Here is a 26380-nt window from a genome sequence, read left to right as displayed (position 1 = left end):
CGCGCCCGCGCATTGTTTACACGGGTCTGAGAAGTCTTTGGTTCAAAGCAGAGAAAGGCAAAGATCTGTTCCCAAGGGTTAAACGCTGGGATTGTTGAAAGCCCGCGCGCGTGCGTCCCTCACACTTAACAGAAGGAAGGTTGCTAAAGAATGTGAAACGTGAGCTCGACAGATCCTTCCCCACTAACCGCTTCCCTCCCTTCTGCCTTCAATAATACATTTCAACAACAGCCTGCTCTTCAAATCCCAAAAGGGGGAAGGGCTCAGGTTACACTGAAAGGGGTGGTGGTGTATTTTTCCTTCAAGACTCATCACCGCCGAGATGATGAGTCTTTTCATTTTTGTTTCATTTCCCGCGCAGTCAAATGAAAGAGTTTGTTTTGTTTTCATTAACCTGCCAAATTCCGGGATGGGGGAAGAAGACGAGAAGAAATCCATTTCATATGTGTATGTTATATTCATCCTATTTGACGCACCTTTAAAACTGTTTCCACTTTCTGGGGTTCTTCCTCCCCCCGCCCCCGATCCCAGGAGTTGCTTGTTTTACCCCATGGGAATTCGCTCTGGATACCTCTCCTTCCACATTTCCTCCTATCGAGCCATTAAAACCTGAGTAGTTCGGGAAGGGAAGTTTTTCTATCACACCTCCAAGAGCTTGCAATCTTGCCCGCGCCCCTTCCGCCTACATCTCTTCCACCCCTCAGCCACAAAAAAAAAAAAGGAAACGTGGGGAACGGAGCAATCATGGTAGGAGCAAAGGAGCAGCTTCTTTTCTTCCCCTGTCACGACTCCTTCCCCTCTGCTGAGGACCTTGGGCACATCAGCCGCAGGAAGACCGAGCCAGCCCCGCTCCCCAGCCCCCAAGCGATGTAGCCTGAGGACGAACGATCTTTGAAGCCTGTAAAGATCACTTTCCTCCAGGAGGACATTCTTACCTTGAGATGCTTCCTTATTGTCCCATCTTAGCTCCTTTGTGTGTGTGTCTGTGTGTGGGGAGGGAGGGAGGGAGGGGGGCTGTGTGTGTGGGTTTTTTTTTTAATATATAGATATGATTTTGTTGCACACACACACAAAAAAAGAAAATGGTTAGAAATCCTGTCAAGTCATGTGATTGATTGAATGATTCCCACCCCTCCTTTTCTCTCTCTTTTTTTCTATCCCCCCCCCCCCTCCGCTTTTAGGACAATACTCGGCTGCCTTTACTCAATGTGTCAGGCCAAACTGGCTGATGACAGAGAGGAGGAGCGCGGCTGCCGCTGCCAGGGCTTGGCTCTCTTCGCGGCAGCCGGGGCTGAAGATGAGGATCGAGCCTGGAGGTACCGGTGCTGTTGATTAGGGTCTGGCATCTCACAGTGATGCCTTGAAGAGTAGGAGGGCAATTCTCTCCCCACCACACGCGCACACACAGATGTACAGACGTGCAAATACTGTATATATATATATATATATATGCTCTTCCTTTTCCTTTGCCCCCTCCCGTCCCTGCTTCCCAAGTCTTTGCGGAGAGGACCTCGAACCGAGTCTGGGAAGGCAGCAGATAAAGCCGGATCGCTTCTGCCTCAGTGCAGCACGTGTCCAAAAACACACACACAAAAAAACCTTGCTCTGATTTTTCCTGACCGTGCTAACTGAACTCCCTGCCTATTGATGTCAGGCAGGCGATTTCACAATATTATTTTCGGCGGGTAGATAAGCTTACCCACACGTTTAGAACATTTGAAGGAGCTTTAATTCGTTTTAGTCTATTCTAGTGTGGTTTAAACTTTTTGTATGTTTTTAAATAAGTTTGTAATATTTTTGTGATAATTTTAATCTGTTTTTTTTTTCCTGGGGGGATGCAAGGGTACGCATACCCCTAACATTTTGTGAATCTAAGTTTGGCCTCATTGAGGGGCAGTATTTCAGTACAAGTAGGAAAATGAGAGTAATATCCCTAAATATTTTTTTAAAGAAAAAAAGCACTAATTTTAATTCTTGATTTTTTAAAAAAAACACTTCAAGGTTTTTTGTTTGTTTGATGGAGCAGTATATAGATTTTATGAAAATTAACGAAGAAATTTTAAAAACTAGTTCCTGGAAATTGGCCCATTTCCCTTTCTGCAGATCTGAATTCACTCTATACTTCAGAGATCCTTCCGCAGTCAGAATCAAACAAACGGGGATTTAAAGCAAAGTAATGTTTACGCTTAAGGTTATTCAAAATCATATGTCCATGCTATCAGGGGAACCTGCCTTCTGTGAGGTACCTTAGAGCAAAATATTTGTCCTAGTACGAAATTATCCAGTATGGGACCCCAGAAATCTTATCAGGAATCCATCAGAAATAGATTGAAAGAATGCTAGATTTGGGCCACACCATGTTATAGCATCCACACCACCAAAAGATTGTCATCAACAAGGTGCCTTACCATCATGTCCCATGGCCAAGAATAAAACATACCTCAAAACAGGCGGGGGAACCTGTGACCCTCCAGATGTTGGCAGACTGCAACACCCACCTCCCCTAACCATTGGATATGCTGGCTGGGGCTGATGGGAGTCTGGTGTCCAAAAACATATGAGAAGAGACACATTTTACCTCTGCATTATACAGATAACATGCTTACATGCGATAATAAACATACAATTAAATAGAGAACAAATCAAATAAGGAAACTAAATAATTTTATATTTAGCTACTTTTGCACCACAAACTAACCTTTGGGACACGTAAATATTATCATTCTTAATTATTACTACTAGTGGTTATTTTTATAGTCTTTCAGGATACAAATCAAAAGCAGCTAACAAGGAAGCATGACACTATATTTTAAAATTCACGAAAAACAATATTAATTTATATAAAGTAATCAGGTTTCCCAAGGGGTGGCTCTGTTGTGGGCAGAAGATTGCTCTGCTGGAGCAGATTTAGATTCTTTTCATATAACTGCTTACTTCTCATCCAGTCTGCCCCTTTTTGAAGCCACCTTCATACAACATTGGCCATGATCCATATTGATTTTGTGGTTTTTTGACAAATATTGCTCTTTGGCTTGTGTTTTCTTAAAGCAGTTTCAATCTGATTATAAAACTGGATACGAAGTGAGCAGTAACGTGAACATATCCTAACAGGGGTTGTTATTATATATTTTAACATTTGTGGTATGTTTCTCAGGACTGATGTGTAGAATGCTTTAACGCATTATATGGTTAGATGAAAAATGCTATTGATTTTTGAAAGAAATTTATAATAAACAGTAACTTCCTAATAAATTAGAGATGCCTTTGAAGAAGGTTTTGAGAACCTCCAGATGTGGTCCACAGACATCTTTATGACAGGTCTACTCTTAATGGTTGTGGGAATTTACTCTTGCTAATAATATACATTTGATTATTAATAGACGAAAATAATTGTACTCTCCCAACAATTGCACTATGCTGTTAGACTGCCACAAAGTCTGGAAAAGCCCTGTGTATCAATAAGGAATTTTGCATCTTATCTCTTTATTTTCCATCTCTATGGTAGCTGATAGAATGCCGCATCAAGATCTTTACGAACATGTGGTTGGTGAATGAGATGCCATAGACAAAGTAGGACAAAATTATCATCTTCTTCATCATCCTCATTATATATTTATTTATACCTCACTTTTTCCCCCTGATGAGACACAAGGCAGTTTACAGATAAAAACAAGAACCACTAAAAACTTAGAAGGCTAAATCATTAAAATACAATTAAACATTGATAGAATTAAAATCATATATAAAATCTGTTTAAAACATACCAATAATTACAATAGAAACAGCACAGCACCAGCCCTTTAATTAAAAGCAGTCAAAAGACAGTCTTCACCTGTTGGCCGAAGGACAGCAAGGAGAGAGCCAGCCGAACTTCTCTAGGGAGGGAATTCCAAAGTCTGGGAGCAGCCACCAAGAAGGCCCTCTCCTGCATCCCCATCAAGCATGCCTGTGAGAGGAGCAGGGCCAAAAGAAGCGCCTCCCCTGAAGATCTCAAAACCCAGGCAGGTGCACATCAGGGAATGCAGTCTTTCAGATAGCTTGGACCTAAGCCTCGTTCCTTTGGAGCTTAATCCTCAAGAGTTGTGGAAGAACAGTCCTTTTTACTTCAGAAGACTTTGTTCAGCGCTTTGAGTAAGGTCAGTAGTCTCTGTTGGTCTAACCCTTAGGCCAAACCATTTTAGTGTCTATGTTTCTGTGATAGGTAGGTAGACCTGTTCCAATCCATGCCAGCATGAAAGTATATAAACATGCCATCTGAAATCTTAATATTAGAATGGTATGGAATACTGAAGATGTTATTGCTGACATTCAGCCTGTACCCTGAACTTACTATCTCATGTTGTAGCATGATACTTGGTGAAACACCTGTGTCCAAACAGGCATAATCACAACTATTATGGGAAGCAATAATATCACAGATAAACAAGCTGATTGCATTTGTTGTGGACTAAATGTATACAATTCCACTAGTGGAAGGAGCAGCACAAGATCTTGGCAGAGGTAAAGACTTACAGAGAAGACAGCCAATGAGAATCAAGGGCACCATCTGGTGGCTTAAGGGACAGCTTTTCTTAAATTCATCCTCCCTCTCCCTTCTGTGCAGGCTGTATTACTGGTGGAGGGGGTGAAGAAAACCCATATAAAATACCTGGAAGGGAAGAGTATCCTCTGGCAGCAAAACACGACACAATGGCAGAGTTTGCTAGCTGTAATCCATTCGTGAAATATATAAATTATTTCAAAGCCAGTGCTGGAGAACTTACGTCATCTCTTGTTCCATCCGAATATACATTTCTTGATTGCTTCTTGTCCTTTCCTTTGGGTTTCTGATAAACATTCCTTCCCCTCAACCCTTTCTTGTGGCAGCTTTGAAGGTATTTCAAACTGCTGTCAAGTCTTCACTATTTCTGCCTCTATACTGTGAAGGCCTAATGTCTGCATCCCACTCTTAAAACCACAACTGTAGATCTCTGGATCCTGACTAGTTTGTAGACTTCTTATGGTATGTTTAAATGAACGCACTTCAGCTGAGGCCAACCAAGTCTGTACCAGGTAGAATCATATTATTTTTATTTCTGGTGTGTGACATTTCTGTTAATGCAACTCAATATATTTTTCTCCCAATGGTGACACCGTTGCTGATTCATATTCATAATGTTCTCCACTAAAGCTTCACTATATCCCTACTGAGTGTTATCAGACAAGGGATGAGCATGGCAAGCTCATATTGATGTCAGTCACAAATTAACTTCAGTTGACTGATTGGATCAGATTCCTGTAGTTTATGTCTGCTATCAGCAAGCTTTCCTTTGTCTTTCAGCCCCACTGTTCAAAATCTGAATATCTGATTACATTTTATGACATACAAAATCATGTTATATACTTTTCCTGTCCATGTCATGCATCTGATAAAATAAGTTTTCCTTTCACAAGGACAGGTATTAATATATCTATTAAAGCAATAGTCTTTAAAATCTGTTAATAGTAGCCTGCTATAGGACTAAGTTTTTCATTGCAAGAGACTAATATAGCTCCTCTTTGGAATCTGTAGTTTCTTCCTGAGGGACAAGTGTTGCAGGAATTAATGTATGGGTTGCGGGGGGGGGGGATTGCCCCTCCAGCAGATATCATGCACATGCAGCCCACTACCAAAATCAGCACAATCACTTTTGTGACTTTTGTGATTTGTCCCCACAAAACACTTCATCGCGGTTTCTTCCTATCTATTCAAAGGGCCTCTGCTGCACAATACCAAATGTAAACAATTCACTGATAAATGTATCTATGTACTGGCTCACTGGGAAAACTTCAGAAATTCATACAGACATGTGAGCTCAGCTACTCAGCAGCCCCTCTGCCTGAGCATCCTGATACCTGAGTGCCAGACAGGTAGCCATTCCAGAAATAACAAACCCAGATGAAGACAAAATGGTGTGATTAACTTGGCTGGGAAACAGGGAAATATAAATATCTCTTTTGTTACACTTGATGGGTGCTTGGCAAGGGGAACCATGGGGCAGGGTCCAGGATGCTCAGATTACTGCCACCAGACCTCCCCTTTCATGTTGTGACCATGATGTATTAGTGATGTAGTTTGGAGGGGTGTAACATGGGGATTAGCAGCTAATAAAAGTTTGGTTTCTCTTTTGTTCGGGGCTTCCATCTTGTTTCACCATGTGGCAGGTGGAAGTCCTGTCGCAACAGTCTTCAATAAAGACCAAGCCTACTGGCTGCTGTTTTGCTCTGGTATTCCTGGCTGGTGTCCTTGTTTTTTTTGTCCAAAGGAGCCCTCAGATTTCTCCGTTAACAATGCCCAAAATGGATTCTTTGGATTTGCTGTTAAGAGGGGGTTCTAGGAAACATGTAACATTTAATAACCTATATTTATTATACAAAGCATTTTTACCCTGCTCTTCAGCCCAAAAGGCTCAAAGAACAGCCAACATAATGTTAGCAAATAAGATGGTTCCTGCCCGCAGACTTCTAAGCTAAAGAAAAAAGAAAAAAGTTTTGCTGTTTCTTCTTATGTCAATGCATTTCTGAAGATTAACAAACAAACAAAATGTCCTTGATTCATGGGCACAAAATTTTCTTTAGAATATTTGTATATATTGAAAACACTTACAATAGTCTTTTTGGCTGTGGCTTAAACAAAAGGCCTCTTAGGGCTGCAATATTAGTGTGCCCTTCTTCTCCCAAACACAAAATATTGTCTAAAACTGAGAGAAACCTCCAGGTCAGTTTGAATTTTATCATAATTGCACAGGTCTAAGTATCTGACTTCATTACAAAAATCTAATGCATGGCCATCTGCACTTTTTTATTCATTACTTAGAACTACCTAAACAAATATAGAAATTTATTCATGTATGCGACTACAGTGGCAAGAATGTTATTTGCCCAAAAATGGAAAGAAATCGTCCTGATGAAAGAAGAATGGATACAAAAAGTTATGGAATATGCAGAAATGGCGAAACTTACCAGAAAAATAAGAAATCAAGATAACAATTTTTAAATAAAAGAATGGAAATGGTTTATTGAATATCTACAAGCAAACTGTAAACAGATAAGAACATTGGCAGGATTATTGTAATAACATGCAATTTTATAAGAGTATATATTTAAAGTAGATGAATAAATGAGCAAGTTAAGTTAATTTAGAATATGTAGGAAATGGAAAAAAATAAATTTAAGGAACCGCAGAAAGAGGAGGAAGTAGAGTTAGAATGATTGTAAAACTAGTGAAATGTACATAATTGAAAATCATAAATATTTTTTTAAAAAATCATAGCAAACTCAGGAGATTCCCATTTTCTTCTCCCAAATCTCTCTTTCTTTCCCATTCCCACTTTCTTAGTCCATTCTCTTCAGTATAAAGCATGCGTCTCAAAAAGCTGGATTTTCTAGGAACAATACTGGGCTGCTCCATGTGTTGATGTGTATCAGTATTACCTGTATCTACATCAGTAGAACATTTTGCATGTACCGCTTGTTCCATGTTGAGAATTCAGAACCTTCTTTTGAGCTCTGGAGAAAGGCAGGGCTGTGCAGTGTAGCTCTCTCTCCTTAGATGTTCTCATACAAATCTGCTGTATTGTTCTCATACACATCTGTGATTTCTTGCGTTATCTGTCGAGACACCTGTAAATTGGCAGGGGAGGGGTAAAAAACATTATGTTCTGGAATAGAGGACCCCATATATAATGGTACAATCAGTCTCCGGAATAGATGCACTGGAGGACACGCCATGGATGCAGCCCTAATAGAAAGTAAATATTTATTTGCTACAACCATTACTGCTTCAAAAGAGCAGTGCAGCATGTTTCAGTGCTCCCCTTCATCTGTAGGAACATCCAGTTAGTGAAGCAGAACCCTGTCCATAAATATAAAGAGCCCTTTCAATTGGCAGAGGGATCCATCCAATCAAAACAAGATAGCAGTTAAAACTGGGCTTGGGCTTGTTAGGAAGGTGGTGTGGCTGCACTCTGTTCCAGGTGATTGCCATCAGACTGAGACTCTGCAATCGTCTGCTTTTCCACCAGGTATATAGAGTGAAAAGCTGCCTAGGCAGCACCTTGGTGATGTACCAAGTGTGCTGCAAAGTGTGCACTTAGTGTTGCACATGGAGACTTGAAGATCCCTTGCTTGTTCTGCCGGCACCCAAGTCACTTAGTGTAGAGTCGACCCAGGCCATCGAGACTGCATTCCTACAGCCATCAGCCACCATGAATCACCACCGGCAGCAGCAGGTAGGTTCTATATTGAAAATAATATTTTATTCTCTTGCTAATTATCCTGTTTTGAATGTGTATTCTATATTTGACCTCCTTTAGTAAGGTCTTATTTTGAAATATTTAAGATAATATTTTTGTTTCCTGTTAATTATGTTGCTTTAAATGTACATTTTGTATTTGAGCCTCTTTTGGAATGTTTGATCCTGGAATGTTTTATTTGATGTTTTTATGTAGGCTGTAAACTGCTTTGAGAATATATATATATATATATATATATATATATATATATATATATATAGAAATGAAATAAAGCAATAAAAAATTAAAAAGAACCTTAAAATATTAAAATGTGCAGATTATAAAATACCTAATACTTCACTTAAACATTTACAGTTTAAATGTTTTAACCACTGCCCCCATAAGCTTGCTAGAATAAAGTCTTCACCAACTTTCTAAAACGGAACATAGAGCAAGCTTGACAGATCTTGTTGTGGTATGTGTTCCACAAGAAGTAATAAAGGGCCATAGCTCAGCAGCAGAGAATGTGTTTTGCATTTACAAGGTCCCAAGTTCAGGCCCCAGCAACTCCAGTTTAAAATCAGGTAGCAGGTGATGGGGAAAATCTTCTCCAGAGATCCTGAGGAGCTGCTGCTAATCAGAGCGGATAATACTGACCTTGATGGGAAAATAGTCCGACCTGCTATAAGGAAGTTTTCTAAGCTCCTGTGAGAACTTGCACCTCTTACTTTTCAACCCAAGTTTAAGTAGCAATGGAACAGGACCTCATACATGGGAGAGCTGCAAGTCTGTTAGGGAAGCCATGAGGACCTGGATGACACCCAAGAAAGGAACCTTCATATGGATGTTACAAACCGCTAACATTAACTGTTCAGGATATCTTCACAAGGTATAGCCATGTGAAAAAGAAACCCTCAGGCAGTTAGGGCATATCCACATTCCTCTTGTCCTACTGCTTTCCCCCATGGAAACCCACTCTTTAGCACTCATTTGGAGCAAACAGCAATTCAGGTTTTCAGTGAATTGCCATTTGTTCTGATTTAGAGATAATGAGCTCGAAACACAGGAAACACAGGCCCTGGGTAAGGGGGTGGCATGTAATACTGAATGCTATGAGTACAGTGAAGTGAAGTGAAGTGAAGTGAAGTGAAGTGAAGTATTCACATAGAATAATGGAGGTCCTGTATTTACCATACTGTTGTTGTTTTTGTTGTTGTTCATTTTTTCTATTCCCTTCTTCAGTTTAAAAAACATTGAAGGCCTAACCTGTCAAAGTCATGGCTTCATATGTTTACCTTAACATTGGCAAGTAGCAATTAAGAGGTTACTTTCTTCTGGCAGATATGGGAATCACTCATGTTTCTGCATATCCACCAAAAAAGTGACATAATACCCAGCAACAATGGGTTCACTTGTACTCTGATGTGTGTACTCTGAAACACATTTTAGTGCATGGATGAAATCCACACGATTCTAATTCACACATTATATTTCTGTGGGTATGCTGAGTTGCATTTGACTCCACATCTGCTATTTCCAGAGAACAACCAACATCCAAATTGGCCCCAAGAGCAATATAGGCATAATCTGGAAATTAAGCAGCTGGCATTCCAATTGGACTTGTCTAGAGAGAGATGCGCTGGCAACCTTTATATGTTTTCAGAGCCAAGCATAGAAACAAGACACCAGATAAATGACAGTCAAGTACAAATGTTCCCTTTCTAACTTGAGTTAGAAGAATTAGCTCATAATGAAATATGCTCTATTTTGGAAAAGATACAGGAGATTCTTACTACACAGTGTTCTAATACACAGAAAGCACATTGCTAATTCAAAGTATAAGGGTCTAAATTATATTGTTGTTTAATGGTCTGAACCCTCAATTTGCCTGATGAAGAGTTCTGTGAAACCCAAAAGATTGAAAACCTTTTCATGATTGGCTGATCTAGGAGATATCGCCATATTCTCTTTCCATTTTCTGGCACCGTACACAGCATACGTGACAGTACACATAATAACCCAGAATCTCTTCATAGTGCAGGTTGCTAACAGTGCAATTTTGCTTTACCTTTAGCAGAATTAATTTGACTGCGCTATCCGGGCACTGTGCATGTGCAAATGTAGGTACACCCCCTCTTTTCATTTTTTCCATTCTTTCTCATTTCAAAGGCACCAGTAGTGGTTGGTTAACTGGATTTTTTGTAGCCTTGATGATGTGAATTCTTCAGCACTTGCTCCCTACTTCTTTCAATGAGTTCTGTTTTGGCAAAGTATGCACCCGTTGGACATTGAGATTTCTGTGACTCCATTTTTCAATGGTTTTTATTTATTGCATATGCAACAATGGAGAGGCAAGATTTTTCCTTTTAAAAAATTCGAAACACCATAGAGTAGAGCACAGGCAGCCAGAAGCCAGACTGGGATTTACAGATAGATCTCCATATGATTTAAAGATCAGCAAAATTCCGAATGGGTTAAGCATAGTGGCAACAAAACCATTTCTCCCCCTTCTAAATTAGGCTGCTGAAATCGGGAAATATGCTAGGGGAAGGGAGGGATACCCAAAATTTGTGTGTGATCAATAATGTCTGTGAACTCCATTTCTGGTACAGTACTGAACATGCCCTCAGAGGCAATTTCCCCATCAAATCCATATCCACCTTCCTTAGCCACTATTTTGCACCTGTTTCTGTTAGTGAATCTGAGTCTTTTAGTGAAAAACAAAGCAGATCCTGCAAACCTAAAGTCTGACCACTTCTGGATACATTTTCAGACTTGCCCTCAGTCTGGTCGTACCATTATGTTATGCCTTCGGTTCAAGATAGTTACATATACATGCAACCCAAGTTTTGAAAGAGTTATATCAGGTTGACCTGGTCATGAACTATTTTAATTAGATTACAAGTTGTCCTCTGGTTGCCCTGCTGTTGAACCATTCCAGAAAAACTGGATCAACAGTGTGTACCTGACAAGCTGATCTGGAAGCACAAGGAACCTTTAAAGTGCAATGGTGAGAAGCAGCCCCTGACCTGTAGACTTTATCCTTTATTGACCCTGAAGAGCTGCTTCTGCCTTAGTAGTGGATACACATGACCCAGATAAAATGTATTATTAGAAGTGGCTTGTCTTAATCTTGGGCATGTAGAAGTTATCTATGCAGTGTTCAGAACGCCAGGAAGCATACCTCACATACCCTGTCAGTCGAGGATTCAGACAGGAGATACCACTGATGGTGACAAGTAATTTGGCTGAGTTGGGTGAGCCAGGATCTGCAGATTATAATGTGTTTGTTCTTGCTAGCATTCCCATCACACATATGGCTTCTGTAACAGCAGCCAACCCAGAAGCGAACGGGGATAAAAGTATCAGACTTACCTTGACTGCTGGCACCTTTTTGTGCAATGGACTATCTGTACTTTTATTAATGGCAAAATAGACATCGGGTTCCCGGGGTCCTAATTCCTGAAGCAGGAAGGAAGGGGAAGGACACGTGTTAATCATAATATCCTATACATACAAATTAAATTATAATTCCTACCAATGGTTTTATATTTCTGTGTTGGGATCTCAATAATAGACTATTCTCATCCCAGGTAAATGTGCACAGGGTTTTGCCCTAAATTATGTACATCCCCCAAGGTTCCCAAGTGAGGATAGGGGAAATTGAGAAGGGAATAATCTTCATGAGAATGGCTCTGCATTATTAACCAGTTTGGGCACCAAGCAAACATTGTTGATGTCCTACTCCTTGGCCCAACACTAGAAACCAAGGCTTCAAACATTCATAATATTACAAGCCTTGAATTAAAGTCTGAGGGAAAAGAAAACAATCTGACAAGAATCTTTTCTGCACAGGGTTGAAGTTATATTGGGATTTGTTTAATTTGTTTTAACTTGAATTGTCACTTCTCACGGAAGGGGAAATAACCCCTAGATTATTCCTATATACATACTAGCTGTTTGCAGCCTAACAGTTAAGAGTGTTAGACTTGGGTTTAAAGACCAACTAAGTTAGTTATTGGTATGAGCTTTCGTGTGCATGCACACTTCTTCAGATACACGAAAGCTCATACCAAGAACTAACTTAGTTGGTCTTTAAGGTGCTACTGGAAGGGAAAAAATTTTTTGTTTTGACTATGGCAGACCAACACCTATCTGTAACTGAGACTTGGGTTTGAAACTGTTTAGCCAGGGACCTCATGTATCTCGTAAGCTGCTTTTTCCCTGCCTCACAGGAGGGTCATGAATTGTCAGCATATTTTGGTGTGAGACATCGACTATAAACTCAATTTGTGTAATAACTATGCTGCATAAGGGATTCATGTAAATATATTCAAATCTAAAATGACTCATTCCCTGACACTGAGACAGAGCTTTATAACAACAAAATCCTGTGCATATTTACAAGGAAATACTTTATTTATAGAATTTCTATCCCACCTTTTGCTCGAGGTGGCATAAATGGTTCTCCCCATCCTCATTTAATCCCCACAACAACCTTGTAAGGTATGATAGGTGAGAGGCACTGGCTGGCCCAAAGTCACCCAGTGAGCTTCATGCCCAAATGGTGGTTTGAACCCTGGTCTCCCAGGTCCTAGGTCCAATTCTCTAACCACTATTCTACACTGGAAGTACATTTCACATTGCCCAGCAGTGCTTTACTCCCTGGTAAATGCGTTTTAAGATTGCAGCTTAGGTGATTAAAAGAAAAATGGATTAGCTGATCCAGTTTTTTATCTTTTGGAAATACAGCAGAATACTCCACCCTACGCTTAATCCCAACAATTGCCTTAAGAACGCAATAGCCATGCTTAGGCTCCTCCTAGTTATCACTAAGAAAGGCTGGAGAAGAAGGGGGGTCTGCTCTTTACACCCCCCAGGCAGCGGCTCAGAATACCCAGAACTGAGAAACCGAGTCTGCAAATAAGCACAAGCAAAGAGATGAAACATCTTGCCACTAAATATGTATGTCAGATGTATTGATGTTAAGTCTCTTATCTAAAAAAGGCACCCAAAACAGCACTTATGTGTGTTTATGGTAACGGCAGGTTGCCATGGTCGTGGTGGCAGTTCCCCTAGCAACAGGATGGTGGGAGGAGCTTCAGCATGCGGGAAGACAGGTGGCATTAACAGAAGAACGGGGAACGTGCAGGATTTGCAAGGCTCAGTGACGCAGCAAGAGGAAAAGAACAAATTGTCAAACTCTGTTTCCCACCACTCACTTCAAAACAAACTGATAATGCACAGCATTGTCCAAGAATCAATTCTCCTTCTGTGACTGCGATGGGAAAAGGCAGGAAGAGAGAAAAATGGGGGGGGGGGGCATAGATGAAAGGACCCCCAAATAACAGTCAGCTGGATTTAGGCTTGACAGGAAGTTTTTTATTAGGTGGGACTGCAGCCATGAATACACCAGCACTACCCTAAGCTGACAGAGGATGTGAATTAACTAAATTAAAGATGATCTCACCACTGCAGTAGGTAGCAACATGACTGGGGGATATTACAGAAGTAGGGAAGGCAAGGGATAGCTAAAACATGGTGTGAACCCCAAGAGAGAAGAGAGGTGCATTGAGGAACAACCCAAGGCCTTTTTAGTATTGTAAGAACAGCCATTTGGGTGTTCTCACTGCTATGTTTGCACTGTGCCCACCTCCCCACAGCCTCCCCCCCCCCAATAAGTCCCACCTGCTGGGAAGCTAAAGCTACTTTTGCCCTGAAGTTCCTCTTTTCACCCAGGCTGCCCACTGATGGCCCCTGACTAGAAAGGCCTGTACAAGCTTCCTGTTCTAGCTGGGACTTTTCATGAGGTATGGCAATATTCACTGTGTCCAGTTCCTAACTTGTGATTTACAACTCTTGCCTTTTTCGTGACAGTTGCCAGCACCCCAGACCTGACAAAACTAGATAAAAGTTTTCTTCTCTGTTCTTTGAGTCTCAGCTGTTATTTTAAAGCATGATATCAAATAACCATATACCCTGTGCACCTTTTCTCACAGCAAGAGGAAAGATGAAATGATACCTTTAACAACCACCCCTTGAATTGACTGGTAACCATAAACCGTAATTAAAACCTACTGCTCATGCATCTAATAGTCAAGGATAGAATACAACTTCCAAAAGCATCTAATCCAAATCTCGGCTCAACTCTATTTCCCACCCAGGTTATAAGAGCAATTTTCCTCCTGCACAGCTGCATGGCTTTCTACTGTTTTATCTTCAATGGCTCAGAGCACTTCAGCTTTCAACAATACGTAACAAATTTAAAGATGCATTTATTCAAGATGCCCAATATGCTTTTATTCGTCTCCGTTGCTTACTAAGTAATATAGCATATATTCCTCTTTTAAGGGATGGAATTGACAGAAAAGTCCTGGTAATAGAAAGTGAGTATTAAGTTCCTTTTCAATGACAGAGTTTTCTTCAGCTGATGCGTTAATCATTGCAGAATTATCTAGTAGCATTATGATTACTAGCTAAACATGGATGCTTTAGCTGAGATTTCTGCATTGCAAGGGGCTCGACAAGATGACTCTTGGGGTCCCAACTCTACAGTTCTATGATTCTGTGAAAATAATATATATAGCGTACTCTCCAGTGAGAAACCTGATGGGCTTTAGCAAACATGTGAATATTGGGCTGCAGGTTTATGAATTAGAGTCTTACTGTAAGTCACCATGTTCTTTGGTGATCAACCTTTTTCACTGTTGTTCAGAAGAGCAAGGGAGGTACACTCTGTACATGCTCATGTCATTTATTTCTGAGGCTCATAGTTCTTAATTACATTTTTCACACTGTACCTCATACATTTCTTTCCCACTCCAGGCCCCTTTTGACCCCTAGGTCGTTTTCCATTGTCTGGATAGTCCCTTCAACCCCTGCAGGGGGTGGGTTCAATATTGACCACTTTGAGAAACCCTGGTCTAGAGAGGGAACCTTCACACGTACAGCTAGACATGGTAAACCTCCCTCTCAGCAGAACTTTGCAGTGGATTCCTCCCCCTGAGCCTCCACCATGTTACACTTAATGGCTTCTGAATAGGGTTGCTACAAAAAGTCATTCTTGATATACAGTAATACTCACAACATATGAGGGCTCTGGAGGTTCTGAGCTGCCTGAAGTGTGTGGAGGGACTGGCCTCTGAGCAGGGCACTTCTTGATCTGTCTCCACTGAGGCCACACCACAAATTCGTGAGGATACAATGAATGGGAATAAATGGCAAAGCATAAATTCAACATGTGCAAGCTTTGGTTCTTCTTCCTAATTCTTTATCTTTCAAAGGAGTTGAAAGGATTTTGAATACAGCTACCCCTTTGTGGTGTGAATAATAAACCAAAGCTTAGGAACTGTCCACATAATGAACTTTGGAGTTCAGAGGCAATGCCCCAGAACTATTACAGAAGCACAAGGACATCTGACTGTGTTGCAGCTAAAATTCCTTACGGTAGGCATATTGATGGAGGTCAATGGGAAATCTAATATCCCATTCAAAGCAATGGAAGTGTGAGTCAGTCATTTCCACCTTCCAGGTTATCAATGGGATTAGCACTGTATGCGCACGCTTGCTTTTGAGCAATTATCATTGAGCTACCAGGCCCAAATCGAGGTGTTGATTCTAGCATATAAAGCCCTAAATGGCTTGGGACCCAAGTAACTAAGAGAGGGTCTGCCTGATATCAACCAACTCAGGCCATATGATTAGCAGGCTCTGTTGGTGGTGCTGGGTGCTGCCCAGTTGGAGCTCACCCATGATAAGGCTTTCTTGGTGCTTGTTCCCCATTTCTGGAATGTTCTGCCTGGTGGGATACCTTCATCACCCTCCTTATTAACTTTAAAAAAGAATTTTAAAACATTACTGTTCGCACAAGCATTTAAATAGCCGAAATATACTGCTCCTGATAACCTTGAAATTAACTGTGAGGCATGTGGTCATTTTACTTTTTTTTTTAAGTTGTTCTTAGTGGTTTTTGATGTTTCCAATTGTTTTTAAATGATTTGACTATGTTTTTATTATAATTTTATTTTGTTGGGTTATGATGTTTGCTACCCTGGGTTCCTTTGGGAGGAAGAGCAGGTTCAAAATTTAATAAATAATACAATATAAGAATCAACCTTCAAATCTGTAGACATTTTGTCACAAAGTCACCACAAGTCTAAGCCTGCAATGTTTTCCAAAGAACACACTGACCTTGTAAAGGCTGTCCAGGACTTCCCACTAGTCAGGATAAGGGAAGTATGAGGATAAGAGCCAGCTGGGTCAGGCCAATGGCCCCTCTAGTCCTATCTAGTCCAACATCCTGTTCTCTCAGTGGCCGGCCAGAAGCCCACAAACTGGCACTATGATATGAGTACTATGATACTCATACAGATACTCATAACAGTGCTATGATATGAACTCTCTTGGTATACAACACATAATCAATTTCTGCTCCAAATAGGGCTGCAATCTTCAATTAAGTAAAAGTTCATTTTCTTTTATTATACACCATTTTTTCATCAACCAAAAAGGCATTCCTGATTAGGCAACACTTCAATAATTAAATAAATGTTTTTTCACATGAGTTTGTGTGTGTGTGTGTGTGTGTGTGTGTGTGTGTACACATATATAAAACTGCAGATGGTAGGGAACATCCGTTTCCCACAGGGTCCCTCTTGAAGATGATAAGATGATGCCTGTATACTCACTTTCTACAGACAAAGAAATAATGCATTTTTCTCCAGAACTATTACGTTGGCCATTATGCAGATTTAACTGATTAATCAACTCAATCTTAATAAATTAAAATTTGATTAATCGAGTAAGATTTTTTTAAATCAGTAGAAGCCCTCATTCCAAGCATTTTGTAAATGACTTTAATATTCAGCACTACTGAATGGTTGATGCTGCAAAACTTTTTGCATTTTGCAGCAAATGCAACACAATGTTAAGTAAGAATTACTTGCCTCTCTCTTCCAGAACAGCAGGACAGTTCCCATGATGCTTGCAACAGTCAAAATAATGGTGATGGTGATAAGGCACACCCACATGGTAAGAGGGGGCTCTGTATATCCTTTTTCTGCAAGAAAATGAGGAAAACCAAGCATTCAGATAAGAAGAGGAGTTTGGATTTGATATCCCGCCTTTCACTCCCCTTCAGGAGTCTCAAAGCGACTAACAATCTCCTTTCCCTTCCTCCCCCACAACAAACACTCTGTGAGGTGAGTGAGGCTGAGAGACTTCAGAGAAGTGTGACTGGCCCAAGGTCACCCAGCAGCTACATGTGGAGGAGCGGAGACGCGAACCCGGTTCCCCAGATTACAAGACTACCGCTCTTAACCACTACACCACACTGGCTCTGGGAGCCAAGGCTCATTCTTTTAAATCTCTATCCCATTTTTCCTTCAAGGAACTCAAAGCCTCATACCTAATTGCTAGTCCATGAACGCTTACATCAGAATAAATGAGTTGGTCTTTAAGGGGTTGTGATTTGTTTGCAATTAGACATTGTAATTTGTCTGCTTATAGTATGCATTCAAATAAAGGTAGCAAAAGTTTTAAATGCCTTTACACAAGATTGACCACCCCTGCCCCACCCCCGGTTGTTGTTCAACCCACCACCGCTGACTTGCCTTCAAGAACTTACCTCTGAAAAGGATAAATGTCCCATTTCCCCTTCTTACTTGGTTTTTAAGTATCCAAAGAGCTTTGCAGTAGTAGGTACCAGAAACAGAGGAATGCATAAAAGGCTTTATTTTAAATGGATAATATAATGTCTCTGACTTGTTCTCACGACCGGGAGGAATTTCCACAGACTGTAGAGATTGCATGACTGTGATCTCCTTGCTTTCTGAGTCAATCCGATAATAGCTAAGGATGAATTTTGTATAATCTGGTTTATACATTACGTTTGTTTTGCAGAGTGCATTAATTTCTTCATTGGCAAAAGCAATCTTGATTAGACCGCCATTATACACGTGGAGAGTCCCTGGTAGATGAGGAAAATGTTATTTTTTTACAGTTATCAATATTGAGAAAAGTTGCTCAGTCATCTATACTTTGGCAACATCTGCCCATAGCCTAGAGCAGCCTGTAAGAAGGATGCAAATTTTACCATCTCTGAACTGGAGTGAGATGACAACAGATTGAGTAGTCTGACAATAGAGGAGTGTACACCACGGGTGGATGGACTTCAGGTTGTCAGATCTACTTAGCTTTTTACAAGAATCGAAAGCTCCACCAGCTGGAGTCAGGTACAAAAGACAGAGTTAGAATTAAAGAACAGGGTGAACACACTGTGTGTCTAGCAATTTGTTTTCAGGATCTGAACTCGAACTCCCTGAGGAGGTGGTGAACTCTCCTTCCTTGGAGGTTTTTAAGGTTGGAGGTTGGATGACCACCTGTCAGAGATGCTTTAGTTGAGATTGCTGCATTGCAGGAGGCTGGACAAAATGATCCTCTGGCAACTAGGATCTCTACAGTTCTGATTCTATGAGTGCTCAGTCCTTTCATGCAAACTTCAGTAAAGCAGTCTAATTAGATGGAAAAAGTCATCTTGCTGTTGCTCTTGTTAAACTATTGAGAGTCAGAAATTCTGGCCAATCTCCTGCAAATGACTCAGGAATCTGCCGCTAGATCATAGAATCATAGAGCTGGAAAGGTCATTCTAGTCCAGCCCCCTGCAATGCAGGAATCTCAACTAGATCATACATGACAGGTGGCCATCCAACCTCTGCTTAAAAACCTCCAAGGAAGGACAGCTCATATTGTCAGAAAGCTCTTCTGTATGTTTAGTCGGAATCTAATTTCCTGTAACTTGAAGCCATTCGTCTGGGTTCTAGCCTCTGGAGCAGGAGAAAACAAGCTTGCTCCATCCTCCATGTGACAGCCCTTTAGATATTGGAAGATGGCTGTCATATCTCAGTCTCCTCTTTTCTAGGCTAAACATACCCATTTCCCTCAACCATTCCTCAACAGGCTTGGTTTCCAGGCCCTTGATCATCTTGGTTGCCCTCCTCTGCACATGTTCCAGCTTTTCAACATTCTTAAATTGTGGCTTCCTGAACTGGACACAATACTCCAGGTGTACATCTACCATTGATCAACACCACAAGATAGTGGACTTAACCACAAGTCCACAATCTAGTTGCCTTTTTGACTAAGACAGTTCACAGTGCACCTAGCTTTACATTGAGCAGAGCACACTCACTCTCCCCCACAGCGTGTAGACCAGTAAGCATGAACCAAAGCCTATATCTGTAGAAACGTTTACTTTAATGAATGGTGACATTAAATATTCTACATAAAGTTTTAGACAAGGAGCTGAAGATCTGCACCCCCCATGCCTTACTGCCATATGTAGAACCTACACACAAGGGCAAACTGGGAGCCAGCTGTCTCTCTTCCATTAATTCAGATATCACCAATGCAATTCTGGGTATTCCCAACCTGGAAGATGCCCAGCAAAGAGGATTGAGATTCAGAAAGAGGATTGTGCTGACTCTAAAAACTGCTGCCTGAACTGGAAATAGCAAGTTTCAAATGATACGCAGAGTCCATTAGCAGAACGCTGTGGGAATTTATCATCTTTGCTGCCGCTGACTTCCTCTTCTTCCCCCACACCCCACTTACTACTGTTCATGTGAAATTCTGGTATGTGGAAAGCGATGGGTGGAAGTGGCCAGTTTACTCAGTTTGCAGCAATTCTGCATTACAGTTTAATGACAAAGACATAATGGGAGCAGGGAGAGTTTCAAAACTGGCTGTTTCGTAAAACATATTGTCTATTTTCATCTCATGCTCCAGGAAGCTGAAAGTAGTGGATGGGTGCTCAATGTCTGTCTTTGCCACTGCTCTGTGAGGCTGTATGATGATGAGGTTCACATGAACCTTTGTGATTTTGATTTTTTTAAAAGATATCTCACCAGTGTAAACACATTAAATAGCTGTGTATGGCTTGCTTATTAATTTCTGTTGATGACCCCATAAGCAGGACCCAACAGGAATCCAAGAGCCTGCCCATAGGACCCCCACTCTCTCTTAAAAGCAAGATCTCCCCATGAGCCCAAACACATAGTCACCTTGTAGAATGTGTGTGTGTGTGTTATGGGGAATGCTAGATTACTGGTTAATGCGTATAACAACCAGCCATTGTGCACATTCACCAGGCCTCATAGAGAATGTGCACATCATCCATGAAGAGGAAATTGTTCCTGTTTCCCAATCAATATATAAATGCTCCAACGGGCTTTGGGAAATGTGCAAATATTGACTGAATTTTGTACATTATCTAGTCATGCATAGCCCCAACATGTTTTGCGGAACATGCATATCTTGACTGATTTTTGTACATTCTCTGGCCAAAAGTTATTTTAATACACTTTGGATGTATTGATCCCTCAAGCGCAATTCGGGTTAGAAGTGTGAACCCTATAGCCCCAAACTGGATATTACATATTTCTGGCTATTTTAAACATAATTAAGATGTGCTTTTTCATTGAAAGCTGCTTGTTACTGACAGTCAGTGTGGTAACAATCAACTCTTCTGGCCCAGAGACAATAGTTATGGGAAACCTAAGGCCCAGGAGCCAAATCCAACCCTTCAGTGTTCTCTCTCTGGCCCTCAGGACTTAAAAAAAGAATTACTAAAACTGATAATGTATGTGAAACATCTGGAGCACATAAGCAATATATACATGGAATATCACTGATTGTTAGCTAAAGTCCCATCAAGTTTGATGAGAGAGGGAGGGGGGAAAGTGCTACAATACTTTCTGCAACCCTACTCACCACTATATTCACATAATACGTTCACTCACTACACCCATTAATGCTCGATTGCTTTGTCAGTTCTGGAAAGTGTTAAAAGGCTGTTTGCCTTAAGGCACTGACCATCAGTCGGTGGGTTTTATTATTTCATTATTTACAAAACGGTAATATTTCCCCTTCCCACTTTCAACTCAGAACACACAGGGTAAGCTTGCATTTATCAGTTAATGGGGAGAAGGAGAATAAAAACAAACTATTATTCAATTTTACACCCACAAATTTGGACCCCCAGACAAGCCACACTCTATCTAATCTAAGATAGATCACCCCAATGGCACCAGCTTCATTCTTATTTTTCTTGTTTAAAAGATAAGGGTGTGAAGTGGATGGAGAACAGGAGATAGGATAGAGAAAGGGAGAGGTGATCATATACAGCAGAAATGGTTGAAAATACTACTGCTTTAAGAGACTAGTGAAAAGGCTTTCCCAGACTGAACAAATGAGAGATTAGACAGAAAAAGCGGGGGGGGGGTGAGAGAGAGATGTTCTTACCACCATCTTGAAGAGTCCAGAGAAGTGTGATAACAGTATATAGACTGGAGGCCATGGCAGCATAAAGAGGTATAGGCTGAGCTAAGAGGTACTCTTACTCAGAAATGTCTTTCTGTCTCTTCCCTTTTCTTGGGGTGGGGAGGATGGCTTTAGGAGGAACAAAACAATACGTTACTGGTCGTTTGTTCCTTGTTCCGCCCTTTCTGCTGTATTCAGTGCTTTCTGCTTTGGGGGCTCTGTGCATTTTAAAAATTACTTTAACAGTTTGTTTACCACTTACTATGGTTGTCTCTAAGCAGTGTGCAGGAGACTTCATACAACGAAAGTAAAAACGAGTTAAAACTATAAAATCAGATTACAGTTCAGCTATCTCCTATTTTGCAGGACCAGGGCTGGCAAATGAAACGAGGCAGAGAAATTGAATAGCACAATCCATTAAACTAACAAGAGCACATTCTATGGGAAAAGAGGGCAATTAAAAGGTGTTTAGAGGGTGCTCCTCACTTTACACAATTTCCCTTCTGCAAGGGGGGAGGCTGGAACGTAACCCCTGTGTAAGTGGGGAGTCCCCTGTATGTTTGAACTGGGCTACAAGCAGGCTGCAGGCAGATGCCTGAGAGGGAGAGCCCTGCTGGATATCTGCTTGGATCCAAGGCTGTGACAATGGGAGAAGCAAGACTTTCTGGGTGTTAATGCTGTGGCCCCTCCACTATAGGCTCAGGTTGTATATAAAGGTAAAGGTACCCCTGCCCGTACGGGCCAGTCTTGACAGACTCTGGGGTTGTGCGCCCATCTCACTCAAGAGGGCGCATGTCCGGAGACACTTCCGGGTCACGTGGCCAGCGTGACATCGCTGCTCTGGCGAGCCAGAGCCACACACGGAAACGCTGTTTACCTTCCCGCTAGTAAGCGGTCCCTATTTATCTACTTGCACCCGGGGGTGCTTTCGAACTGCTAGGTTGGCAGGCGCTGGGACCGAACAACGGAAGCGCACCCCGCCGCGGGGATTCGAACCGCTGACCTTTCGATCGGCAAGCCCTAGGCGCTGAGGCTTTTACCCACAGCGCCACCCGCGTCCCATAGCAGGTTGTATATAGGTGTAAATAAAACAATATTTCATAAAGACACCATGGTCTCTCCTTCCAGGGAAGCCAAATCCTGGGTAAGCGCGTGGAACCCCTAGAATCTCGCAGCGCACGGGGATTGGGGTGGCCTGCCACAAGACAATCTCCGCTTGCTGAACCCTGTCCACCAAAAGATATCACAGCCAATAACTACTAGCTCTGGATGATGCTCATGCTTGGGTAAACATGCAGCCACTAAGAATATCTATTTTCCAATTAAATGCAAAGGCAGCTGATGTCATTTTGCAGAGGCAACTATTTATTGCAGCCTGTCAAGATCTTTCAACATCAGATTACAGCGATGGCACCTTAAAATCAAATTCAGTATGCTCCAAGAACCGAAGCTCAAGTTGTCACATTCGCTTAACACAATGAACTGCTAGAAATAAAGATACACCCGCAAAATCCTCACAACTGAATGCCCTCCTTTTTCAGCTATTATTTCCTACCCTGATCTGTATCAAAAGTTTGCTGTTGCTAATAAATTGTAATTAAAGCCATCAGGAGGAGAAGTTTCCATTCAAATGTAACAGTGGCAGAAGATAGATGTAAGACACTCCGTAGATAAGACTCTGTGGCATATGCACTCACAAGGGGGCACTGCATAACAGTTTTCTATTTCTCTTTGTAAATTAGCTGCCAGGATACATAAGAGTGAAGTTATAACAAGCCTACACACTTCTCCAGCCACTCTGGACGGTTCCTAACAGAGTATTAAAAACACTATAAAACATCAACCATTAAAAACTTCACTAAACAGGGCTGCCTTCAGATGTCTTCTAAAAGTCAGATACTGGAGTTGTTTATTTGACATCTGATGGGAAGGCATTCCTTGGCTGTGGAATCTGTGGCCTTCTAGTTTTTGTTGGACTCTAAATCCCATTAGCCCCAGCCAGCCTGGGATGATGGGAGTTGTAAACCAACCATATTTGGTGGGCTTCAGGTTGCCCATTGCTGTAGTAAAGGATCTAAAAATTCAGCCGTTGATTAGGCCTAGGTTCAAGGTGCTGGTGTAAAAAGCCCTATGCAGTTTGAGACCAGGATACCTAAGAGATTGTCTCATCCCCAACCAACCACTGAGTTCTGCAGATACCATCTGATCCGGAGGCCTGTTCCGCATAATGTGCCCTTTGGAACTCCTTCCCACTACATATCAGACAGTTGCCTTCTCCATTGCTTTTTTGGCTCCTGCTAAAGATGGTCATCTTTCAATCAGCGTTCTAAAAGGATACATTTCTTCCGGTCGGTATCTGTCCTTGATTTGAATGGTACAACAGTGAAGTCCTAGGCGTGTTTACTCGGATGCAACTCCAACTGAGTTCAGTGAGGTTTGCATCCAGGTAAGTGTACGGGTGACAAAAGTTGGTTTTAGAATTAGCCATGCTTAAAGCCAAACGGAGGACATAGATGATGCCTTCCTGGAACAGATGGCCAAGCATGCAAAAGGAGGGGAGATAGTAGTAATGGGGGACTTCAATTACCCGGATATTTGTTGGATGTCAAACTCAGCCAAGAGCATAAGGTCAAACAGATTCCTCACTGGCCTTGCAGACAACTTCATTGTCCAGAAAGTGGGAGAAGCAACAAGAGGAACAGCCATTTTAGATCTGGTCCTAACCAATGTTGATGACCTGGTTAGTGGGGTAGAAGTGGAAGGATCATTAGGCGCGAGTGATCATGCTCTTCTGAAGTTTACTATACAGCGGAAAGGAGCAGCCAAGCATACTAGGACTCAATTTCTTGACTTTAAGAAAGCCGACTTCATAAAACTTAGGGAAGTGCTGGGTGAGATCCCATGGACAGTAATACTAAAAGGAAAGGGAGTTCATGATGGCTGGGAGTTTGTTAAGAGGGAGATAGTAAAAGCACAACTTCAGGCAATACCAATGAGACGGAAACATGGAAGGTGCCTAAAGAAGCCAGAGTGGCTATCTAAAGAACTTTTAACTGAGTTAAGATTAAAAAAGGATGTGTACAAAAAATGGAAAAGGGGGGAAACCACCAAAGAGGAATTCAAACAAATAGCCAGCACGTGTAGACACAAAGTCAGAAAAGCTAAAGCACAGAATGAACTCAGGCTTGCTAGAGAGGTTAAAAGCAACAAAAAAGGCTTTTATGGGTGCCACAGGGTTCTGTCTTGGGCCCGGTCTTATTCAACATCTTTATCAACAACTTGGATGATGGACTCAAGGGCATCCTGATCAAATTTGCGGATGACACCAAACTGGGAGGGGTGGCTAACACCCCAGAGGACAGGATCACACTTCAAAACGACCTTGACAGATTAGAGAACTGGGCCAAAACAAACAAGATGAATTTTAACAGGGAGAAATGTAAAGTATTGCACTTGGGCAAAAAAAATGAGGGGCACAAATACAAGATGGGTGACACCTGGCTTGAGAGCAGTACATGTGAAAAGGATCTAGGAGTCTTGGTTGACCACAAACTTGACATGAGCCAACAGTGTGACGCGGCAGCTAAAAAAGCCAATGCAATTCTGGGCTGCATCAATAGGAGTATAGCATCTAGATCAAGGGAAGTAATAGTGCCACTGTATTCTGCTCTGGTCAGACCTCACCTGGAGTACTGTGTCCAGTTCTGGGCACCACAGTTCAAGAAGGACACTGACAAACTGAAACGTGTCCAGAGGGCAACCAAAATGGTCAAAGGCCTGGAAACGATGCCTTATGAGGAACGGCTAAGGGAGCTGGGCATGTTTAGCCTGGAGAAGAGGAGGTTAAGGGGTGATATGATAGCCATGTTCAAATATATAAAAGGATGTCACATAGAGGAGGGAGAAAGGTTGTTTTCTGCTGCTCCAGAGAAGCGGACACGGAGCAATGGTTCCAAACTACAAGAAAGAAGATTCCACCTAAACATTAGGAAGAACTTCCTGACAGTAAGAGCTGTTCGACAGTGGAATTTGCTGCCAAGGAGTGTGGTGGAGTCTCCTTCTTTGGAGGTCTTTAAGCAGAGGCTTGACAACCATATGTCAGGAGTGCTCTGATGGTGTTTCCTGCTTGGCAGGGGGTTGGACTCGATGGCCCTTGTGGTCTCTTCCAACTCTATGATTCTATGATTCTAGACCTACTGATATCAACGACACTTAAGCAGGTCATGACTAACTTTAATCCCATTGATCCCAATGGGCCTATTCTAAGTACTGTATGACTAAGTCTTGAACGACCCCAGAGATTTGAAGGGGTCTGTGGATCATGTAGGCATCTGTTTGGCCACTGAGAACAGGATGGTGGAATAGCAGGCCTCTGGTGCTCTTACACCCATCATTCTATGCAGACCACTGAAGTAAGAAATTCCATCCTAGGCTAGTCCCAGTGTCGCCCTGAATTTTGAAGATGCTGCTCAGATGGCTCTTCTCGATATGCTTCTCCGAGCCTCCTGCTGTACTCCTTTGTTTGTAGCAGGAGCCATGAAAATGCCCCAAACAACTGTGTTAATTTTAATCAAGCTGCATAAATCATGAGCATAAAACCATGGTATGGTTTCCAAAATCCAGATTCACCACTAATACACTTAGATATCCAGATGCTGCAAACAGTCTACATATAACAAAACTGCAGAAGTCAATACATTACAGTAATTGAGTTCACTTTTATGAAAACACTGCTGTACAAAAAGGAGGATGAACACATTTAATGAAGAGTTCTTCCCATTTCTCCCCCACTGAATGACAGCAGCACACTT

General features: G+C 41.6%; 2 protein-coding genes and 2 long non-coding RNA genes across 12 annotated transcripts in view; 2 read left to right on the top strand and 2 right to left on the bottom strand.

Moving 5' to 3' along the window:
* Window positions 1-1155, bottom strand: part of TCF20 (transcription factor 20) — a 193724-nt gene extending 192569 nt beyond the window's left edge. For 5 of the 8 annotated variants that reach the window (XM_053406432.1, XM_053406447.1, XM_053406438.1 and 2 more), the window contains exon 1: window positions 936-1155. The gene's annotated coding sequence lies outside the window, so the exon portion shown is untranslated. The remainder of the gene's footprint in view (window positions 1-935) is intronic. The other 3 variants (XM_053406448.1, XM_053406449.1, XM_053406450.1) reach the window with 2 other exon arrangements.
* Window positions 182-18985, top strand: LOC128422424 (uncharacterized). 2 transcript variants are annotated; one of them, XR_008332500.1, is made up of 6 exons: window positions 182-447; window positions 1182-1316; window positions 1495-3570; window positions 6184-8249; window positions 17211-17282; window positions 18153-18985. It is a non-coding gene; the product is annotated as an uncharacterized LOC128422424 (long non-coding RNA). The 2 variants fall into 2 exon arrangements; XR_008332501.1 differs by lacking the exon at window positions 1495-3570 and having other exon boundaries at window positions 212-447; window positions 1182-1322; window positions 8043-8249.
* On the bottom strand, window positions 7538-22265 carry NFAM1 (NFAT activating protein with ITAM motif 1). The gene is made up of 6 exons (XM_053406451.1): window positions 21552-22265; window positions 17878-18219; window positions 17198-17310; window positions 15337-15423; window positions 11628-11714; window positions 7538-7641 (listed from the first exon to the last, which is right to left on the bottom strand). The coding sequence occupies exons 1-6, from the start codon at window positions 21604-21606 to the stop codon at window positions 7567-7569; spliced, it is 759 nt and encodes a 252-aa protein (XP_053262426.1). The 5' UTR covers window positions 21607-22265; the 3' UTR covers window positions 7538-7566.
* Window positions 22178-23175, top strand: LOC128422425 (uncharacterized). Its single transcript, XR_008332502.1, has 2 exons — window positions 22178-22272; window positions 22638-23175. It is a non-coding gene; the product is annotated as an uncharacterized LOC128422425 (long non-coding RNA).
* Window positions 23176-26380: the final 3205 nt, after the last annotated feature.

This window comes from Podarcis raffonei, chromosome 10 (assembly GCF_027172205.1).
Source record: "Podarcis raffonei isolate rPodRaf1 chromosome 10, rPodRaf1.pri, whole genome shotgun sequence".
Lineage (NCBI taxonomy): Eukaryota > Metazoa > Chordata > Lepidosauria > Squamata > Lacertidae > Podarcis > Podarcis raffonei.
This window is presented reverse-complemented; position numbering and strand designations above follow the sequence as displayed.